General features: G+C 41.4%; 1 protein-coding gene across 1 annotated transcript in view; it reads left to right on the top strand.

Moving 5' to 3' along the window:
- wdr11 (WD repeat domain 11) overlaps window positions 1–16,975 on the top strand; it is a 57,240-nt gene extending 40,265 nt beyond the window's left edge. Inside the window, 13 exon segments of the mRNA XM_083923208.1 lie at window positions 545–651; window positions 941–1,055; window positions 2,243–2,414; window positions 2,637–2,745; window positions 4,110–4,172; window positions 5,555–5,620; window positions 7,198–7,387; window positions 9,311–9,406; window positions 10,261–10,426; window positions 10,769–10,866; window positions 12,144–12,289; window positions 12,534–12,613; window positions 13,989–16,975. Coding sequence (XP_083779334.1) covers window positions 545–651; window positions 941–1,055; window positions 2,243–2,414; window positions 2,637–2,745; window positions 4,110–4,172; window positions 5,555–5,620; window positions 7,198–7,387; window positions 9,311–9,406; window positions 10,261–10,426; window positions 10,769–10,866; window positions 12,144–12,289; window positions 12,534–12,613; window positions 13,989–14,191 — 1,611 coding nt within the window. The 3' untranslated portion in view covers window positions 14,192–16,975.
- Window positions 16,976–17,469: the final 494 nt, after the last annotated feature.

Consider the following 17,469-nt stretch of genomic DNA (forward strand, 5'->3'; position numbering starts at 1 on the left):
TCCACTGTATACACCTTAGACACTGAAGGTGAGCTGACACTTAATGTCTTCACATCAGCACTTTCTCTTGTGCTGCAGCCTACAGTAAAATGTCGTGCTTGTTTACGATTCAGCCAGAGAGTATAATGTTTATAGTCGAGGGAAAAAGTAGTTTTTACGCTGTTGGGGTTGCACTTTTTGACTACCCATTGCTCGGCTGTATTAAAGAGGAGACCTGTCAACATCATAACACCATTATTTTTATGTCTATCCTTAATTATGTGGCAGATGATCATGATCTTGTGATGGTTTTTGAAGATTGACATACGTTATCTAAGTTCCTAAAGGAAGAATATACATTAATAGCCAGTAGATAATAATTGAATCATAATTTTGTGTCTGTAAATGATTAAATATACATGTATGTTGAAGTTATGTTAAGTAACAATTTTCAAATACATTCATTAGTTAGGAATCTTTGAGCAGGGGACAAATATGCAACTATCTGTCCTTCCTTATTTTTCCTCTTGCCTCCTTCATTGAATATGTGCATCTCTTTTTGCAGGGCAGTATGGGCAGTATCGCCTGCATTGCATGGAAAGGCGACACCCTTGTGCTTGGGGACGTCGACGGCAATCTCAACTTCTGGGACCTCAAAGCTCGTTTGTCCAGGTAACAGCTAAACAAACACAATTTTAATTTAGGCCATCTACTACACTTTACCTACAGTATACTACATAACTATCTGCCATTTTTCCCAAGCATTTATATGTGCTTTGTTTTTTATATATTCAGTTAAGTTTTATTATTATTTTATTTAAATGAGAAACCATGGATTGATTGTCTACTGCATGCTGGTTTTTCTTACTTTTTTTAAAAACCACCGTCAGAGGAATGACTATGGGCTAGGAAGGAAAATATAAATAATCAATGGTATTGATGTTGATGTTGATGTTTTCAGGGGAATACCAACACATCGTGGCTGGGTGAAGAAGATCCGCTTTGCTCCGGGGAAGGGCAACCAAAAGCTGCTGGTCATGTACACAGATGGAGCAGAGGTCTGGGACACCAAAGAGGTGAGGCTCCACAAGCACCTATCCCTGGAAGTTGCCAGTGCCAAGGCGTTGTGACAAAATTGATTAGTCCGTTCTAATGTGTTATAAACTCCCAGCATGCATCACCATACGGCACTGCATAACTCGCAAGAAAATTAAAAGTCTGCTAGAAAGATAGTCTACAAGTTCATGGCAGCAGTTTACATTTTATAAGATTTACTGTGGCAGAATGAATGTTTTTGCATAGTACTATAATCACTGAAGCACTACAATATTCTGGTGCGGTATATTTAACTGATATTCACTCTCAAACTAATGCTGTGGTAATAGTGTAGCTGCTGTAATTGTCCTGTTGTGTTAAAGAATCATTACAGTGAGCTGTACACATACATAAGCCCTAAAAGCTTTCCACTGACATATATAAGCCCAACCATAGCAGGATGGATGATCCTGATTCCTGTAAGCGACATGCATCCTCGCTTCCTCTTTAAATTTGTTTACCAAAGTCGCCATCATCCAGAAAGTACTCTCTCTCTACACAGTCTTCATTTCACCTCATCTAAGAATCCTTCGGGCTAGTTTGTGCTCTAGTTCATCACATGATCTAATGTCACAGGCTGGACTTTGTTTGTTTATCTATATCCGCAATATGTGTTAGCCTACCCAGCAGCAATGTATTAGAATTGATGGATATGTACACTGATAGATTCTCTGGTGTATTCAGAAGCATGAGGCGGAAGGGTGGAGGGTGTTTTCTTCAGGGGAGCTGAGATAAGACACAGTTTTCAGTTCCCAATCGTAAAAGCCTGACAACAGATAGATGAAGCTGCAGAGAGAAACAGGCTATAGAGCTAAAAAGACCGCAAGTCTATGTGAGAGAGAGAGAGATATAGAGAGAGGGAGGAGCAAGAAAGAATGAGGGAGGAGAGGAAGAGCAGGAGAGCTATCCGAAATGCTTCAGTGCTCTGCTGACAGCTGGGTTAAACTGACTCCCATACAGCCCCATAGAAAGCCAGAGAGAGAGAGCTTTTGAAGAACACCTTCTGAAAAGGCTGTTTGTCCACTGAGTTTTCCATTCTGTGTCCTTCCATACTCAACATAAATTAGTTCACACTTGCATCCACCCTGTTTTGGTGGTTGAAGATGCTTTAAAAGAAGCTTTTAAGGTGACAGTTTGAGATGAACTACCATGCCATCGTCTCTCGCAGGTCCAAATGGTGAGCAGTATGCGTATTGGCCGCAACGTGAACTACCGCATTCTTGATATTGACTGGTGCACATCAGACAAGGTTGTGCTAGCCTCTGACGACGGCTGTATCCGAGTGCTGGAGATGGCCATGAAGTCCGCCAGTTACCGCATGGATGAACAAGACCTGACCGGTGAGCCAGGGAATGAAGGATGTGAATTAATGAAAGAAAACTTGTATAAAGATGTTTGAGCAGAAACATGGATTAGATGAAGGCTTAATGCTTATATGCTTTTTAAATATCCATCCAATTACACATAGCAGTACATAAAGACGCATGATGTAATACTACTCATGATGGCATTAGCAGCCATGGGCCTAATATTGTGTTCTGATTTGTGGGGAATATTTTCAGATCCAGTGTGGTGTCCTTATCTATTGGTGCCCCGAGCTGCCCTCACTCTAAAGACTTTCCTCCTGCTGCAGCCCTGGTCAGGAACCTTCACCATGGACATCACTCAAGTGTAAGTCTAGGTTACCGTAAATGTGTCCACTCTAAAAGCATCCTCTTTTATGATGGCAGGAGATTTACTTCACCTGACCAGCATGTCTTCTGACTATGGGATGAACCCCTAGACCTCCCAAAAAAGCAGGAAAAGTTACCAAATGGACCAAATCCATGACCTTGTTAAGATCTTTTATAAGCAGCATTGTGTGAGGAAACTTTTCTTACTGCTTGAGATGCCCTGAGCCAGTCTTCAAAATCAATATCAGGGCTGACCAATGCATTTTTTTTGTTTTTGTAACAGCTACATAAAGTCTGATCCAATTTCAATCCTCAGTTTATTCCAGCAAATTGTTGTTGTTGGCTGCCAAATGAAAAACAAATGCTGGCACCTGCTTGTATCCCTAAAGCAAGCTTCTCTGAGGAAGTAGGCAGAACATTACATTTACTGTGGCCAGTAGTTTCAATTATTGATATCCGTACAGCATGCATCAGAGATTCAGCAGAGCTGCTTTAGGTTGCTAACTGCATTTGAACTTGTGTAATAGGCTATGCATTGTTGAATTTTGGGATGAAGATTCCCCCTAGTTTATTACACCTTTATTAGTCAGTGGTCCCCCAAACCTTTTCTGCAGGGTCCCCTTTCTTTTTATTACCCACAGTTGTACTGGTGAAACCAAAGGCGAGATATGCCTCATCATATTTTCTTTCTTTGTTTTGGTAGTTGTGACATTTGGTTTAGATTCATCGTCTGCTTTATGTGTACCTGGCAGTTCTTCACAAACTTGTGCATGCTTTGCTAGCAGAGGCTAGCAGAGCCTCCCAGGTCCCCTCTGGGGGGCACACCCGCCTATATAATAAGACTTACCTTCATATATTCTCCTCTACACCCATGCCATCTGCCAACCACTCAAGCATTCATTTTATTAAATTCATTAAAATATTTTTAAAGAAAAACTTTTTTTGCCAGTGTATACATCTCATCTTTGTAAACAAGTCAACAAGGAAGCCAATAGAGGCTGCCATGAAAGAGGAGTTTTATTTCTGTTTGTTTAGACAGTTACATTTGTGTTTAATTTGTGTTAAGTCTGTTGTGATTATGCCCCATTTAAGTGAGCCCTCAGTGTGGCACTGCTATCTTCCATTCAACACATGTAGCTGCCTTATCACATGGTAAGTCAGGCAGTTATAGTTGCTACAATTGCAGGGTGTTACCTGACCTTAGCAGAAATGTTAGAATCCAATTATCTGTTATTGGCTTACACCATAGATTGACTTCTCTTAAGGAGCAGGATCTGAGCTTCCTATTTAATATCAGGTAAGGTTTAATTTTAGGGAGACGTGAGAGGAGCCATTTGACTGAGTTTGATACCTCTGTTTCAGAGACTATAATGAGAAAGACGAGATAAAAGGCCTGATCCAGGAGCAGCTCAACTCCTTGTCTAAGTGAGTTATTACACTTTCTAATAGAAATGGTTACATTGATTTTTGGTTGATTTTTTTCTTTATTTTTGTGTCATGCACACAAAGTGTCCAACCATCATGAATTTACAAAACACCCAAAGTACAGTTACAGTAGTCAAACATTTAATTTCATTGCAAAATTACAGATAATTTTACAGCTTTGTCTGAACAAAAATATTCCGCCCAAGCTCGGCAAATAAAAACGGTTCCCTTCCTGAAGCATGACTCAACTTTTCATAGTCATCCAAAACAAAAGTCATCAAAACAAAGTCATCCAGCCATAAGAAATCAACATAAATAGAAGTCATTTTACTTAAAAGTGCATTCCTTATGTCCTCGTAGACAGGAAGGTAAACACACAACCAAACAAAGTCTGTCCTCTGGAGTGGCTTTAAACCTGCCGCTGGGGACTGATGGTTATGTTCCTGAGTGCAACTGTGCACAATGGTGATCTTTATCTGTTGTTATTTTAAAAATTATACTTCACATAAAGTTCTACACTGTAGCTGTTCTTTATGAGACAATAAGCCCAGAATGTTTGTACCATATATCAACATACCATTTTCTCTATAACTGAGAAACCTGAAACTCCTAACCTCCTGAATATCACAAAGGAACCTGTTCTGGAAAATGACTTCAACTCCTTAGCTCAGGGATGACCATTTGGAATGTCCCAATTGAATATCCTTTTAGTGAGCCTGATCAGACATCTTCACAAGTCTATTCCAAAGCAGAGAATTTGACGTTCATGTCTAATGTTTGTAGGTTCCCATCCCATATCTCCACTAACGGCCAAAAAAGAAGTAAATGTATGGACTACCAGAAATAATTGAATAGCTCTTTGATGCAGTGTTACAACTTGTATGATAACAGAAATCACAAACACCGGAAGCATAGTCAGATGCAGGACGCATGCATTAGAGAGTTGTCTAAAAGTATCAAATCCATATTGCTTTGTTCAGTATAGATCCCAGTGCTCTACCTGCTGCCTTAGCTAGAGCACTGACAGTCTCTTTAAATGTCATGTACTCGTCCAGTGTCTCGCCAAGATATTTATACTGGTCAGTATATGCAGAACTATTAAACCAAAGTTAAAAACAACTTCACATACTAAAGCTCAAAACAGATTATTTATATTAATGTCATGATGCAAACGACAACAATCAGATGTTGGTGCATGTGTATGACTGTGTGTTTGAGTCCCAGGGTCCTTTGTGCTTAGACAGCAGGCCCAATAAGCATGTTATGTGAGGGTTGATAGATAAGAGAGATCTCCCGTAACAGCCACACTGGGCCTGCTGTGTCTGAGAAGTGTAATTGGCCCTTGCTGTGTTCTTATTGTCTGTCTCTGATTGGCTCCCCAGTGATATGAAGAGCGTGCTACAGGACCCGGAGCTCAGCCTCTTGCAGCGCTGCCTCCTGGTCTCACGGTGAGTTAAAATTCACAGTTGCCATTGTTAGTTGTCTGCAAAGATTATGTTGTGCTCATGAGGGGTTACTGGGGTACCGCGGCATGCTTATGTTGCTAACACTCAGACAATTCTCCTATGTCAAATACTCATGGCATTCTCAGTGATTGGGTTTTAACAAAAGTATAGTTGCTGTAAGGAGTAAAATAAACAAAATAACTGCTCTCCTGGAAGACAACAATGTTTCCGTCAATCATCGTAATGTAGCTGTAAACACAGAATATGTTAAACTAGTCTTTGAGGTCCGATATTATGCTAATTTTCAGGTTCAATTTATATCTTTGGTTTCTATTAGAATATGTCTCTTTAAGCCTCTCTCAAAAAAAAGCTCAGTCTGCTCTGATTGGCTGGTGAAAAAAATATGGCGCAAGTTTACGAAGGTAGTTCTCAAGGTAGTTCTCAAGGTGTCGTTGGAGGTACTCGTATATATTCTAATGAGCCTTCATGTGACATAGGAAGGGAAGCCAAATGTGAATGGTTTGTTGAATCCAATGTTATCTGACCCAGGCAGCCCACAAAAAAACTGACTGGGTTAGGTACTCCGGATAAAAATGTACAAATATAGAAATGTATGTGCACAAGCAGTGGGTTATACTGTATATATTTCATAATTAGGCAGGAGAACGGGCCTATTTGTTTCAATGATCCAAAGCCAAACTGGGTTTTCATTTAAGCTACTACTGATTGGGATATAATTAAAAGGGGAAATACATAGTTAGATGGATTAGGAGTGATTTCAGAAGATTTAAAGAAATGTGTGTGTTATGTTATACTTTAATATCATCCTTTAAGTTTTCACAACTGTTATTTGTGGAATATCAGTATAAAAATGTAACTCATTCTCTTACTTGATATATTTTACTGCTTTGAGAATATCTAATGTAATAGGGAAAGATAAACAAGAGGAAATATTATGAGACAAGTAGAATGATTTTGTTTTTAAAACTGTCAAATGATCTGCCTAAATAGCTAGGATTTATTTTTTTTAGTCTACAAAAAAAGCATGAAATGAGACTTGGTGTCAGCAGCTTGGATCTCATCTCTGCTCCAGTTCTCATTTCCCTCGAGCATCTGACAAATCTAGAACAGCCAGCCTGAGTACCCCCACCACCCACCTTTTCCCCCAGTTTGCATCCTGTTATGAAAGCCATGATTTACCTGGAAAGTCCAAAAGACTGTATGGTGAATACTATGACCGTGCTCACATGGAGAGCTCATTATTACGCGTCTGCATCAGACCGTCCCAAGTTTTCATGCCATTGTTAATGTGACAAGGTAACCTAGCAACAGCTGTGTGCCTGAGCAGATATGAGGAAAGACAACAACGAGAGAAAGAGCAGAAGGATGTGTAGAGGGGGTGTAGGGGAGCTGAAAGACTGAGGCGTGGGCTGGAAGATACAGAACCATGGTCATTAGTGAGCAAACTACGAGAAGAACCACACAGCGTGTTGCTTCAGACTGCAGAACTTGACTAACTTCTCCAGAGAGAACATTATTCACCCTGGGCCGGCTTGTGGCCGTGTTGTGGCAAACTGCAGGCTGTTTGGGGACGAGTCAGATCTTCACTTCTGGACAGTGGCGTCCCACTACCTTCAGTCCTTTGCCCAGGCTCGTCAGCTAAGTGTGTCCACTGCAGAGGGTCAGGCCCCAAGTGAAGAAACCCAGCCGTCACCTCAGAACCACCTGGACATCTGCCATGACGTCCTGTGTGAGAGCTCTTACTTCCAGGTCAGTGAAACAACAAAAGAAAGTAAAGTTTTAGCCTGTTTTTGTGTTTTTTTCTGTCTTTGTTAAACAGAGACAATAGAAACAAATACATGATTCCTACAGTCAACATTTCAAAATTCCCATAGGAGTCATCCAGTGACAGTTACAATCCTCAAGTCAGACCACACGCAAACAAAACCCCACTAGGCAGTCACATTGCCCCGGTCACACAGTACATTCCATTATCACTGACATTGTGTATCTCCTCTGCTGTCTCACTAAGCCCCAGTCTTTAAGGGAAGCATCTCACAGCTCTTTAAGCCTTTGAGGTCAAACCTATCTTTCCCTCCACCCTCACTACATTTAATACCCCCAACTTTTCCTCCAATGATTCTAGTCCATGCTGGGACACGCTCAATTAAAAAAAAAAAACCTTTCTTGTTTGCACCGTGTCATTGCCCGGATCAATGCGCCTCGCTGATGGCTCTACAATACCTTGAATCTCCTGTTTTATTCCCAACTTGAATTATCGACCCCGGTTTGTTCTGAAGTGTTATAAAAGTTTCTTTAGAAGATGGATTGGTCCTTGTGTGCTGTTTGTACCTGCATCACTCCTCTGGCCACACATCACATTTGATAAAAGACATTCAGCTTTATGTTGCCATAGTGAATCTGAAGGTTTTTCATTAAGGGTTTATTTTTTCGTTTTGTAGACGTGATGAACCCACACATTGTTTTTCCGTCAAGGCTGCAGAAATTATTTCTGCAAACTTGAGGAATAGTTTGGAGAAAAAAAACTGGATGGTAATTAAAAAGTTGTCACACTGTGCAACTGAAATCAGACATTGTTTTGTAGGTCTGGGTCTCTTCCCTCACAAGATGACACCAGTATACACAAGGAAGCAAAAGAGTGAGAAGAAGAGTTGAGAAAAATGTCGAGAAACTTTTAGTTAGCTTTAAAGCTCTAAGTAGCAGTTAATGAACTTCTAATTTCAGTCAGTAGATGTCCCGTTGGAATGTCTAAAAAAGGCTTTAATTTGTTTTTTTTCTATAAGAGTTTTTCAGGGATTTTTTTATGAATTATGTACTATTCAGTTTTTGTGAAAGTTGTACTCCCTGTTAATGAGCTACCATGCAGTGGTCACAGAGTTAACACTTTGAAATTGCTACCCAGTCTGCAGCTACATATGGACCCTGTTGTCATCAAACAGCATCAGTGGTAGCAGTCAGACTAATTACTAATATCCAAGACTCCAATACAGAGCACACAGTTACTAAACTCATTTGGTATCTCTGCAAGGATTTATGCCCTCGGCTGTGACTCATAGAAGAATTCATCATAATAAAATGCAACAAAAGTAAAGCTTCTGTGTTAGATATAGATACAGGAGTGTGTGTACACACAGACACACACCCTGCCTATGTAATATTCTAATATGCTGTTATCTCTCCCCTTATTGTATTACCCCCCCCCCCCCCCCCCCTAGTCCTCATACTCTCATACTTTGAAATATCTATTGCTGTTTTCATGTTTCATGCCTATCATTTGCTCACTGAATAAAAATCTGATCTCACACCAGGGAACATGTAATGAAATAATGGGGGGGAAGGCTCCAATAATAAGTATGAGAGGCTGTGGCACCAGAAATACTGTGAAAACTCCTGAATATTTTAAATACATTATAATTACACGCTCCATCTCTGCACTCTGTATTTCTAATTGTCCTTCATATCTTTATGGCTCATCATTACTCTTTCAATGTCCACTAATGAATCGAGATCTGTGTCTCTCTCCTGCACACACGTACAAAATTTGACCATGGATCCATGGAAGGGGTGTGTGTGTGTGTGTGGATATATAGATATATGATATATATGTGATATATATATATGTGTATAAAAATAAAAAAAGTAACACTTGGCTCCACCTTTACTGCTCAACAGAAGTTCCAGTTGGATCGGGTTCACCTGCAGGAGGTGAAGCGCTCCAGTTATGAACACACTAAGAAATGTGCTGACCAGCTCCTCCTGCTGGGTCAAGTAAGTATTGCACTACCACACAAGGATGCCTGTAAGGAGGCTGCAGATGCATGTTTTGCATTCATATCATACGGGAGATCCTGTTCAAATGTTCTGATATGCCATAAGACCTAGGAATTCATCACACATTTTTTGTGGTTGACATCATAGTGGCCAACGTGTAACATAATCTCAAATGTGACCAATTTTGCCATCTCTCACTCTCAATTTCTTACTTCCAGCTTTCAGACTAAATTCTACAGTTCTTTCAGACTAAATTCTTCTCTCTCTCTCTCTCTCTCTCTCTCTCTCTCTCTCTCTCTCTCTCTCTCTCTCTCTCTCTCTCTCTCTCTCTCTCTCTCTCTCTCTCTCTCTCTCTCTCTCTCTCTCTCTCTCTCTCTCTCTCTCTCTCCAACACACACACACACACGTTCTAGCTAACACCTTCACCCTCCATAGCTGGGCATACACCTTTATTGCCATAATGGTAAATAAGTCATATCTGTGGAGTCTAATGAAGCAAAATGGAGGATAAGTGCTGCCTCTCTCCTCACTGGTGTCTAAGCCTTTGGGGACTGAAATCACCTCTCCCCCTTCTCAATGTCACCACTCTTCCTCTAATCACAGGCTGCAATCAGCAGGCTCTGTGTTGGAGGTGCAGTCCTCCGACAGGCAGACAGCTTGAGCTGACCTGAGCATGAGCTTGAGCCTTCATCATCATCAGATGAAAAGCACTATAATAAACATAATTTCTCCTTGTTACTCTGACTTGTTCAGCTCACACAGTGGTTACTGTACCTGGCTGAGCCGCCAATGCCTTGTTTCTCTCCATCACCGCTGTAATTACATCATCTTCTCTTTGTTGTGGCTCTCAGACGGACCGAGCAGTGCAGTTACTGTTGGAGACGAGTGCAGACAACACCAGCTACTACTGTGATTCACTCAAAGCCTGCCTAGTGACCACCATCACCTCTTCGGGCCCCTCACAATCTACCATCAAACTAGTAGCCACCAACATGATTGCCAACGGCAAATTAGCAGGTAGTGTTACTGTCTGATACAGTTAAGAACCTTCTCCGCTCTTGTATAAATGAGTATCAGCAGTATTCATTATGTGGGTGTCTGTAGCCTGGAAAGGACGCCTTTGAATATGAAGGTGTTAAAAAGCGATTAATCACCTAAAATAACAGTGCAGTCTCATCAACCTATAGATTCTTTATAGACTAATATTTTGGATTGGGCACAATCCACGTATTTTCACAATGAGTGTGGTTTCTGCCAGCAGATTTAACGCACTAGTGTCCGGCCAGATTTTGTGTTTATAGGTTATTATTTCTCCAGATCACATCTATGTACAAGTTCTCCCCTTTTGCTTTCTGTCAGAGGGAGTACAGCTGCTGTGTTTGATTGACAAGGCGGCGGATGCTTGCCGCTACTTGCAGACTTATGGGGAGTGGAACCGGGCTGCCTGGCTGGCTAAGGTAAACCAAAATGACGGTGTCCGTCCCCAGGATACATTAGATAGTGTGTAATGTTTGGATAGTTTGTGATTGTGTGGGCTTGTTGGTGGTGGGTCAGCGTGAAATGTTCAACCCTGTTTACAAAAAAGTTGTGATGCTGTGTAAAATGTAAATATTGCCGTGATCTTCGGGCTCTTCAGGCATTAAAAACAGACAGAATTCTGTTGTGGACTTCCAAAAACCATTGTCTCTGAACAAAGTTCGTCTCCTCGTCCACAAATGACAGTTGAAGCTTTATGATGCAAAGAGGAAGCCGTTTTTAAACCGCCTTCTCTGGGCCCAAGCTCATTTTAGATTTACTAAGGCAAAGTGGACAACTGGGGTCTGACGAGTTAGAATTTGAAATTCATTTTGAAAATCATGGATGTTGTATCCTCCAGGCGAAAGAGGAGAGGGACCATCTTTGCTCAAAAGCCAGCATCCATGATGGTATGGGAGTGCATTAGTGCACATGGTATGGGTCACAGGCACATTTGTGATGGCACCATTAATATTCGACAATATACAGTGTACAGGTTTTAGAGCAACATATGCTCCCGAGTAGACATCTTTTCAGGCAATTCCAAACCATATTCTGCAAGTATTTCAACAGTAAGGCTCCGCAGTAAAAGGGTCCAGGTGCTAAGCTGGCCTGCCTGCAGTCCCGATTTGTCAGTCATCTAAATTATTTGGCGCATTATGTTACGTAATGTATGACAAAGCAAACTGTTGAGCAACAGAAATCCTATGTCGAGCAAAATATTCCACTTTTGACAGTAATTGTTCACCTCAGTTCCCAAATGCTTACAGAGTGAACATTACATTTTTCTGTTTGAACATATGAAATTTCTTGCTCAATACCATATAGGGTCTCAATCATATGCAAATCCTGTTTTTATTTATATTTTACAAAGCATCACAATTCTTTTGGAAAAGGAATTGAACATACATAATGTGTATGTGTTGCTTGAGTTTTTATATGTTCTATTGATAATTGTAAGATGAATATAAAAATGCACTTAAACACTTGCAGTGATTGTTAATTCATTGACTTTTTTAACGTATTCCTTCTCTTGTAATTTTTACTTCCTTGCAACTATGTTTTATTAAGTATTTCTTATTAGCATTGTTATCTGAGAAATATAGCTAACATAGGCGCCCAACACTGCCATGTTCTGACACTGTACAACCAATTTGCCACTAAGAAAGCGCCCTTTAAGCAGTTGGAGTTTTAGTGCGCTGTATGTTGTGTGTTCCAGGTGCGTCTGAACCCAGCAGAAAGTTCTGATGTGCTGAAGCGCTGGGCAGAGCACCTGTGCTCCCCACAGGTCAACCAGAAGTCCAAAGCCATCCTGGTACTTCTTTCCCTGGGCTGCTTTTACAAAGTCGGTGAGATGCTCCACAGGTAAGAACCAGAAATTATGCTGCTACTGTATATATTCAGACATTGAAAAATGTGAGAGTTTATCACCGTCTTAAGACTGATGTCTTGAAAAGCAATGTACTGTCTTCTTGTTATTTATTCCATTCACAGAAATACATACATGCAAATATGTACTCTCAAAATATTCTCAAAGTAAGATTCCCTTTTATGATACTGGTCTCTGACTAAAGCTCTCACCTCCTTTTCTTTTCTATCTCCTGGGCAGTATGAGGCACTTTGATCGCGCTGCCCTCTTCATTGAAGCCTGTCTGAAGTATGGGGTGATGGAGGCCAATGACTCGACCAATATCCTTTTTGAAAACCCATTACTGCACTCTGAGGACAGTTTCTAACCTCCCCTGCCAAATCTGTCCATCTCTACTACTGATAGGTGCTCAATAGCAGAGTTTTTTCACACCGAAGGACAAATGAAATGCTCCACAGAGCACATCCCATCACACTTTAATCAGAGCTTAGTTATGCCACATAAGAGAACTTTTACAAGCGAGTCGATAAATAAGATAAGGTATGAATTTTGTGTTGGTCACATATGGTCACCACATACTACATTTTTGTTTTTGTCTCGGTTGTAAATATGTTTACTGTCTAATCAGCCACAATTATCTTTTTAACCTAAATAACTTGTAAACAATGTGTGATTATATTGAAATACAATATTTGTATCTCATTGGTGACATCACATCTAGCAATAAACAAAAAAGACAACAGAGAAAAGAGAAAAGGAGCTTAACTCTAAAATAATATTTCATCAAGATGTGTAATTAATGTGCATACACTGAGTTAAAGACATCCCCATTTGGCTTGTTCACTGGTCAGAACTGGCTTGTAGCCATTAAGTGATTTATGATGTATGTAGAGCAGACAGGGAAGCAGACTAAGCCTGTGCAGGGCCCAGTTGTCTTTCAGGAAGTAAAAATATCAAATTACATACACGTACATATGTGACTTCAAATCTGCTTTTGTACTTTTTTTTTAGAAAGACAAGCGAGTGAGAGATTTATTGTAAAACCAACATTAACTGGATCTAAACACAAACTCAAATGCCCAGGAACTAATCTGCCAATTTGGTGACCATCGTCTGCAGTAGCCAAGGAGATGCAGCGCGGTGCTATGTGGACAAGAAGCTGAATACATTTAGCTGCCCTAGCAAAAAACGAATGCAGTCAATAGTGGATAGTGGAGAATGGTAGTCGTGTTAAAAGACAACTCTAATCAGCTTTGTTGGATCAACATTGGCTGGGTGATTCTGTGTGTGGCACCATTCAGTTTTTAGGATGTGATAATCTGGTGTATAGCAGGGTTATTATAGTAAACTAGAACTAAAACTAGACAAAGTTAAGAAGCGAAAAATGTTTTAGTGAGCTGGAACTAATATAAAAATGAATGACACTAAAGTAGCTTGAAGATTCAACATTAACATTATTCCTACACAGTTCTTCAACCATGTATTGTATATGTTTGTAGCTACATACTTCAGACATTATACCTGACCCTCACAAAAACAAAACTAACTCACTAAACCTTTCTGATAACTTAAACTAAACTCAAACCATGGCCTAAAAATAGCAAACACACTATGAAACTAACTAAAAATAAAATAAAATTCAACCTTGGTGTATTTGAAATGTTTTAATAAGTTCTCCTTGACCTGCGTTTGCACATAAACTTATCAAGGCTGCATTTTTGGAGTATGCACGGTTGCTGCGCACACTGGGCCTGCGGGAGGGCGCTGCTCTGTGGGCATCACGGGCTGGCAGCGCTGGGGAGCAGCTGATGGAGGAGCTGTTCCAGGGAGAGGGGGGTGTGCCAGAAGCTGTTCTTGGTGAACAGGGAGTTGAGCTGGGCCAGCAGAGCCCAGAGTGACCTCGAAAAGACTGGAGGTTTGATAGAGAGCGGATGACATACTCTTTGGTACAAATCAAGGGTCGGCCATCCGTCCTTACTTCGATCGCGGGACTGTTGTGAATTAACTTTGTTTCTGTATCCAGGGGATCATCATCTCCACATGAGAAGAGAAGAGAGGAGATACGAGGAGTTTCCTTCTTTTGAAGTTGTCAGTCCGTCACTGGAGTCTGCCTGTCTGTTTCGCATTTCTTAATGTTCAGTATGACCAGTGTGTGTTTGTGCACTCATGTGTAAGCATGCAACAGCCCCAAAAGTAACACACTTTTGCCCCGATTCCCCCAACAAGTGAAGTAATACACATTGACGTCGTCCTGCATTTTTGTTAGTTAATGAATTTAACTCATAAGGTTTTTTTAATGGTTGCTTGTTAAGCTTTATTTTGTGTGCCTGTATTAATTACTTCAAAGTAATGTTGTAGCTCTACATGTTTAATTTGCCTTTTTTGCTGCTGAGATTAAATGTGGCAGAATTATTTATCCCAAAATAATATGTTCCCTGTTTCATTTTGAATATGCACTGCCATTATATTGAAGAGGAATAATGTGGATTCCGTCCTGGACGTGGAACAACGGACCAGCTCTTCACTCTCGCAAGGATCCTTGAGGGGGCTTGGGAGTGTGCCCATCCAGTCTACATGTGTTTTGTGGATCTGGAGAAGGCATATGACCGGGTCCCTCGGGAGATACTGTGGGAGGTGCTGCGGGAGTATGGGGTGAGGGGGTCACTTCTGTGGGCCATCCAATCTCTGTACACCCAAAGCGAGAGCTGTGTCCGGATCCTCGGCAGTAAGTTTGATTCGTTCCCGGTGGGGGTTGGCCTCCGCCAGGGATGCGCTTTGTCACCAATCATGTTTGTGATTTTCATGAACAGGATATCGAGGCGTAGTCGTGGTGGGGAGGGGTTGCAGTTCGGTGGGCTGAGGATCTGGTCTCTGCTTTTTGCAGACGATGGGTCCTGATGGCATCGTCGGTCAGTGATCTTCAGCACTCACTGGATCGATTCGCAGCCGAGTGTGAAGCGGCTGGGATGAGGATCAGCACCTCTAAATCTGAGGCCATGGCTCTCAGTAGGAAACCGGTGGATTGCTTACTCCGGGTGGGGAATGAGTCCTTACCCCAAGTGAAGGAGTTCAAGTACCTCGGGATCATGTTCACGAGTGAGGGGACGATGGAGCGTGAGTTTGGCCGGAGAATCGGAGCAGCGGGGGCGGTGTTGCAGTCGCTCTACCACACGGTTGTAACGAAAAGAGAGCTGAGCCGGAAGGCAAAGCTCTCGATCTACCGGTCAATCTTCGTTCCTACCCTCACCTATGGTCATGAAAGCTGGGTCTTGACCGAAAGAACGAGGTCGCGGGTACAAGCGGCTGAAATGGGTTTTCTCAGGAGGGTTGCTGGAGTCTCCCTTAGAGATAGGGTGAGAAGTTCATCCATCCGTGAGGAACTTGGAGTAGAGCCGCTGCTCCTTAGCGTTGAAAGGAGCCAGTTGAGGTGGTTCAGGATCATCTAGTAAGGATGCCCCCTGGACGCCTCCCTAGGGAGTTGTTCCAGGCACGTCCAGCTGGGAGAAGGCCTCGGGGAAGACCCAGGACTAGGTGGAGAGTTTATATCTCCACACTGGCCTGGGAACGCCTCAAGATCCCCCAGTTAGAGCTGGTTAATGTGGCCCGGGAAAGGGAAGTTTGGGGTCCCCTGCTAAAGCTGCTGCCCCCGCGACCCGACCCCGGATAAGCGGATGAAGATGAGATGAGACTGCCATTATAGAACGCTCCATGCCTACTTAAGGACTGAATTCCAACTTTTTTTGTTCACTCTTGATTTAACCAAAAACACCATATTATTTGAATGATGATTTAGATTCTTTGACCAACCCTTGTAACAGAGATACAATATTGCTCCAGACAGACCAGACGTTTTATCCACAGCAGGTGGTGCTGTATAATTAACTGACCAAAGCCTGCTACTGCACCAGCCTCTGCAGCTGTAACTGTTGGATGGCAGTAAAATGCCTGTGCTTATTAGACACTTATTAATATATTATCTCACTGAACACAGTGGGGAGAGGAATCTGACCGCTGCCACCTGTTTGATATCATTCAATTAGCCTTAGAGTTCAGTTAAGTAGATGCAGGTTAATCCATTCCATTAATCCAAATGGAATTTTTAATTTTCTGCTTTTATGAGAGAACACTTTGCTCTCCGTATTCTTTGATGTTTGTATAATGAGGTTGTTGTCTGGTGTGCATATTACAAGAAGAGCTGTCAAAATGTGTTGAAACTCATTATATCAGACCCTTTGATGGACAGTAAACACATAAATAATAATCTGTGTTTCTCCCACTGTTGCTCATCACAATCACAGAGCCGGTGTATGAAATGGTTAACTTTGCGGCCATGCTTTAGCCTCATGTTTTCATAATAAATAATTTGAATGCCAATGCAGACTTTAGTAATTGTGTGTTCAATTGCCTTGTAACGTGTTTAGTTATCCTGAAACAGGAGAGGAACTCCATCCACAGGACGTCTTTAGTGTGTTATTGTGTTTCATAAACACATCAGTGCTGTTTCTCTTGTGTTACAGTTGGCCCAGTCAGTGTCACTATGGCAACCTAGGCCTATTTCAGGGCCCAACATGTTCGTGGTAGATCCATTTCACACTGCTCTGCTAACATACTGTAGGATCTCATCAAGGACCAGCATAGAGTCACACAACCCAGCTGTAGTATACCTGATGCTGTGAACCGTCCCCCAATCATGTCTTGCAGTATTGTGGAAGCAACATGTACTGTTCTGCCTCTTTATGATTAGGCACCAGTGGGATTAACACCCTGCTTCTCTTTGTAATCAAAGTGTGAGATTTCTCTCATTGTTCATGTTCATTGTTTGTAAAGTGATCCTAATGATTTAAGCTGTATAAATATGAAAAGAGAAAAAAACATATATGTATATATAGATGGCAATAAAATCATTATGATTAACTTATATATGTTCAATGTATTGTTTCCTGTCTGAAGATGTTGACACAAGAGGGCGCTCTCACCCATTAATAGGAGGCAAAGTGGCAGTGGCTCTTCTCTGTATAATGACAGACACTTTGTGAGAAAAGACCTGTTATAGCAAGTGTTCTTTGCAATTATCCTCCTTTAACTTCAACCCAGGTAGATTAAATTTGAATGTCCGTTCATTTGTCAGTGTCCTAAAAGTGAATTACTTCCTGCGTGAGCTGTTTCCGCCGTTAAT

This window comes from Echiichthys vipera (genome assembly GCF_963691815.1).
Source record: "Echiichthys vipera genome assembly, chromosome: 11".
Lineage (NCBI taxonomy): Eukaryota > Metazoa > Chordata > Actinopteri > Perciformes > Trachinidae > Echiichthys > Echiichthys vipera.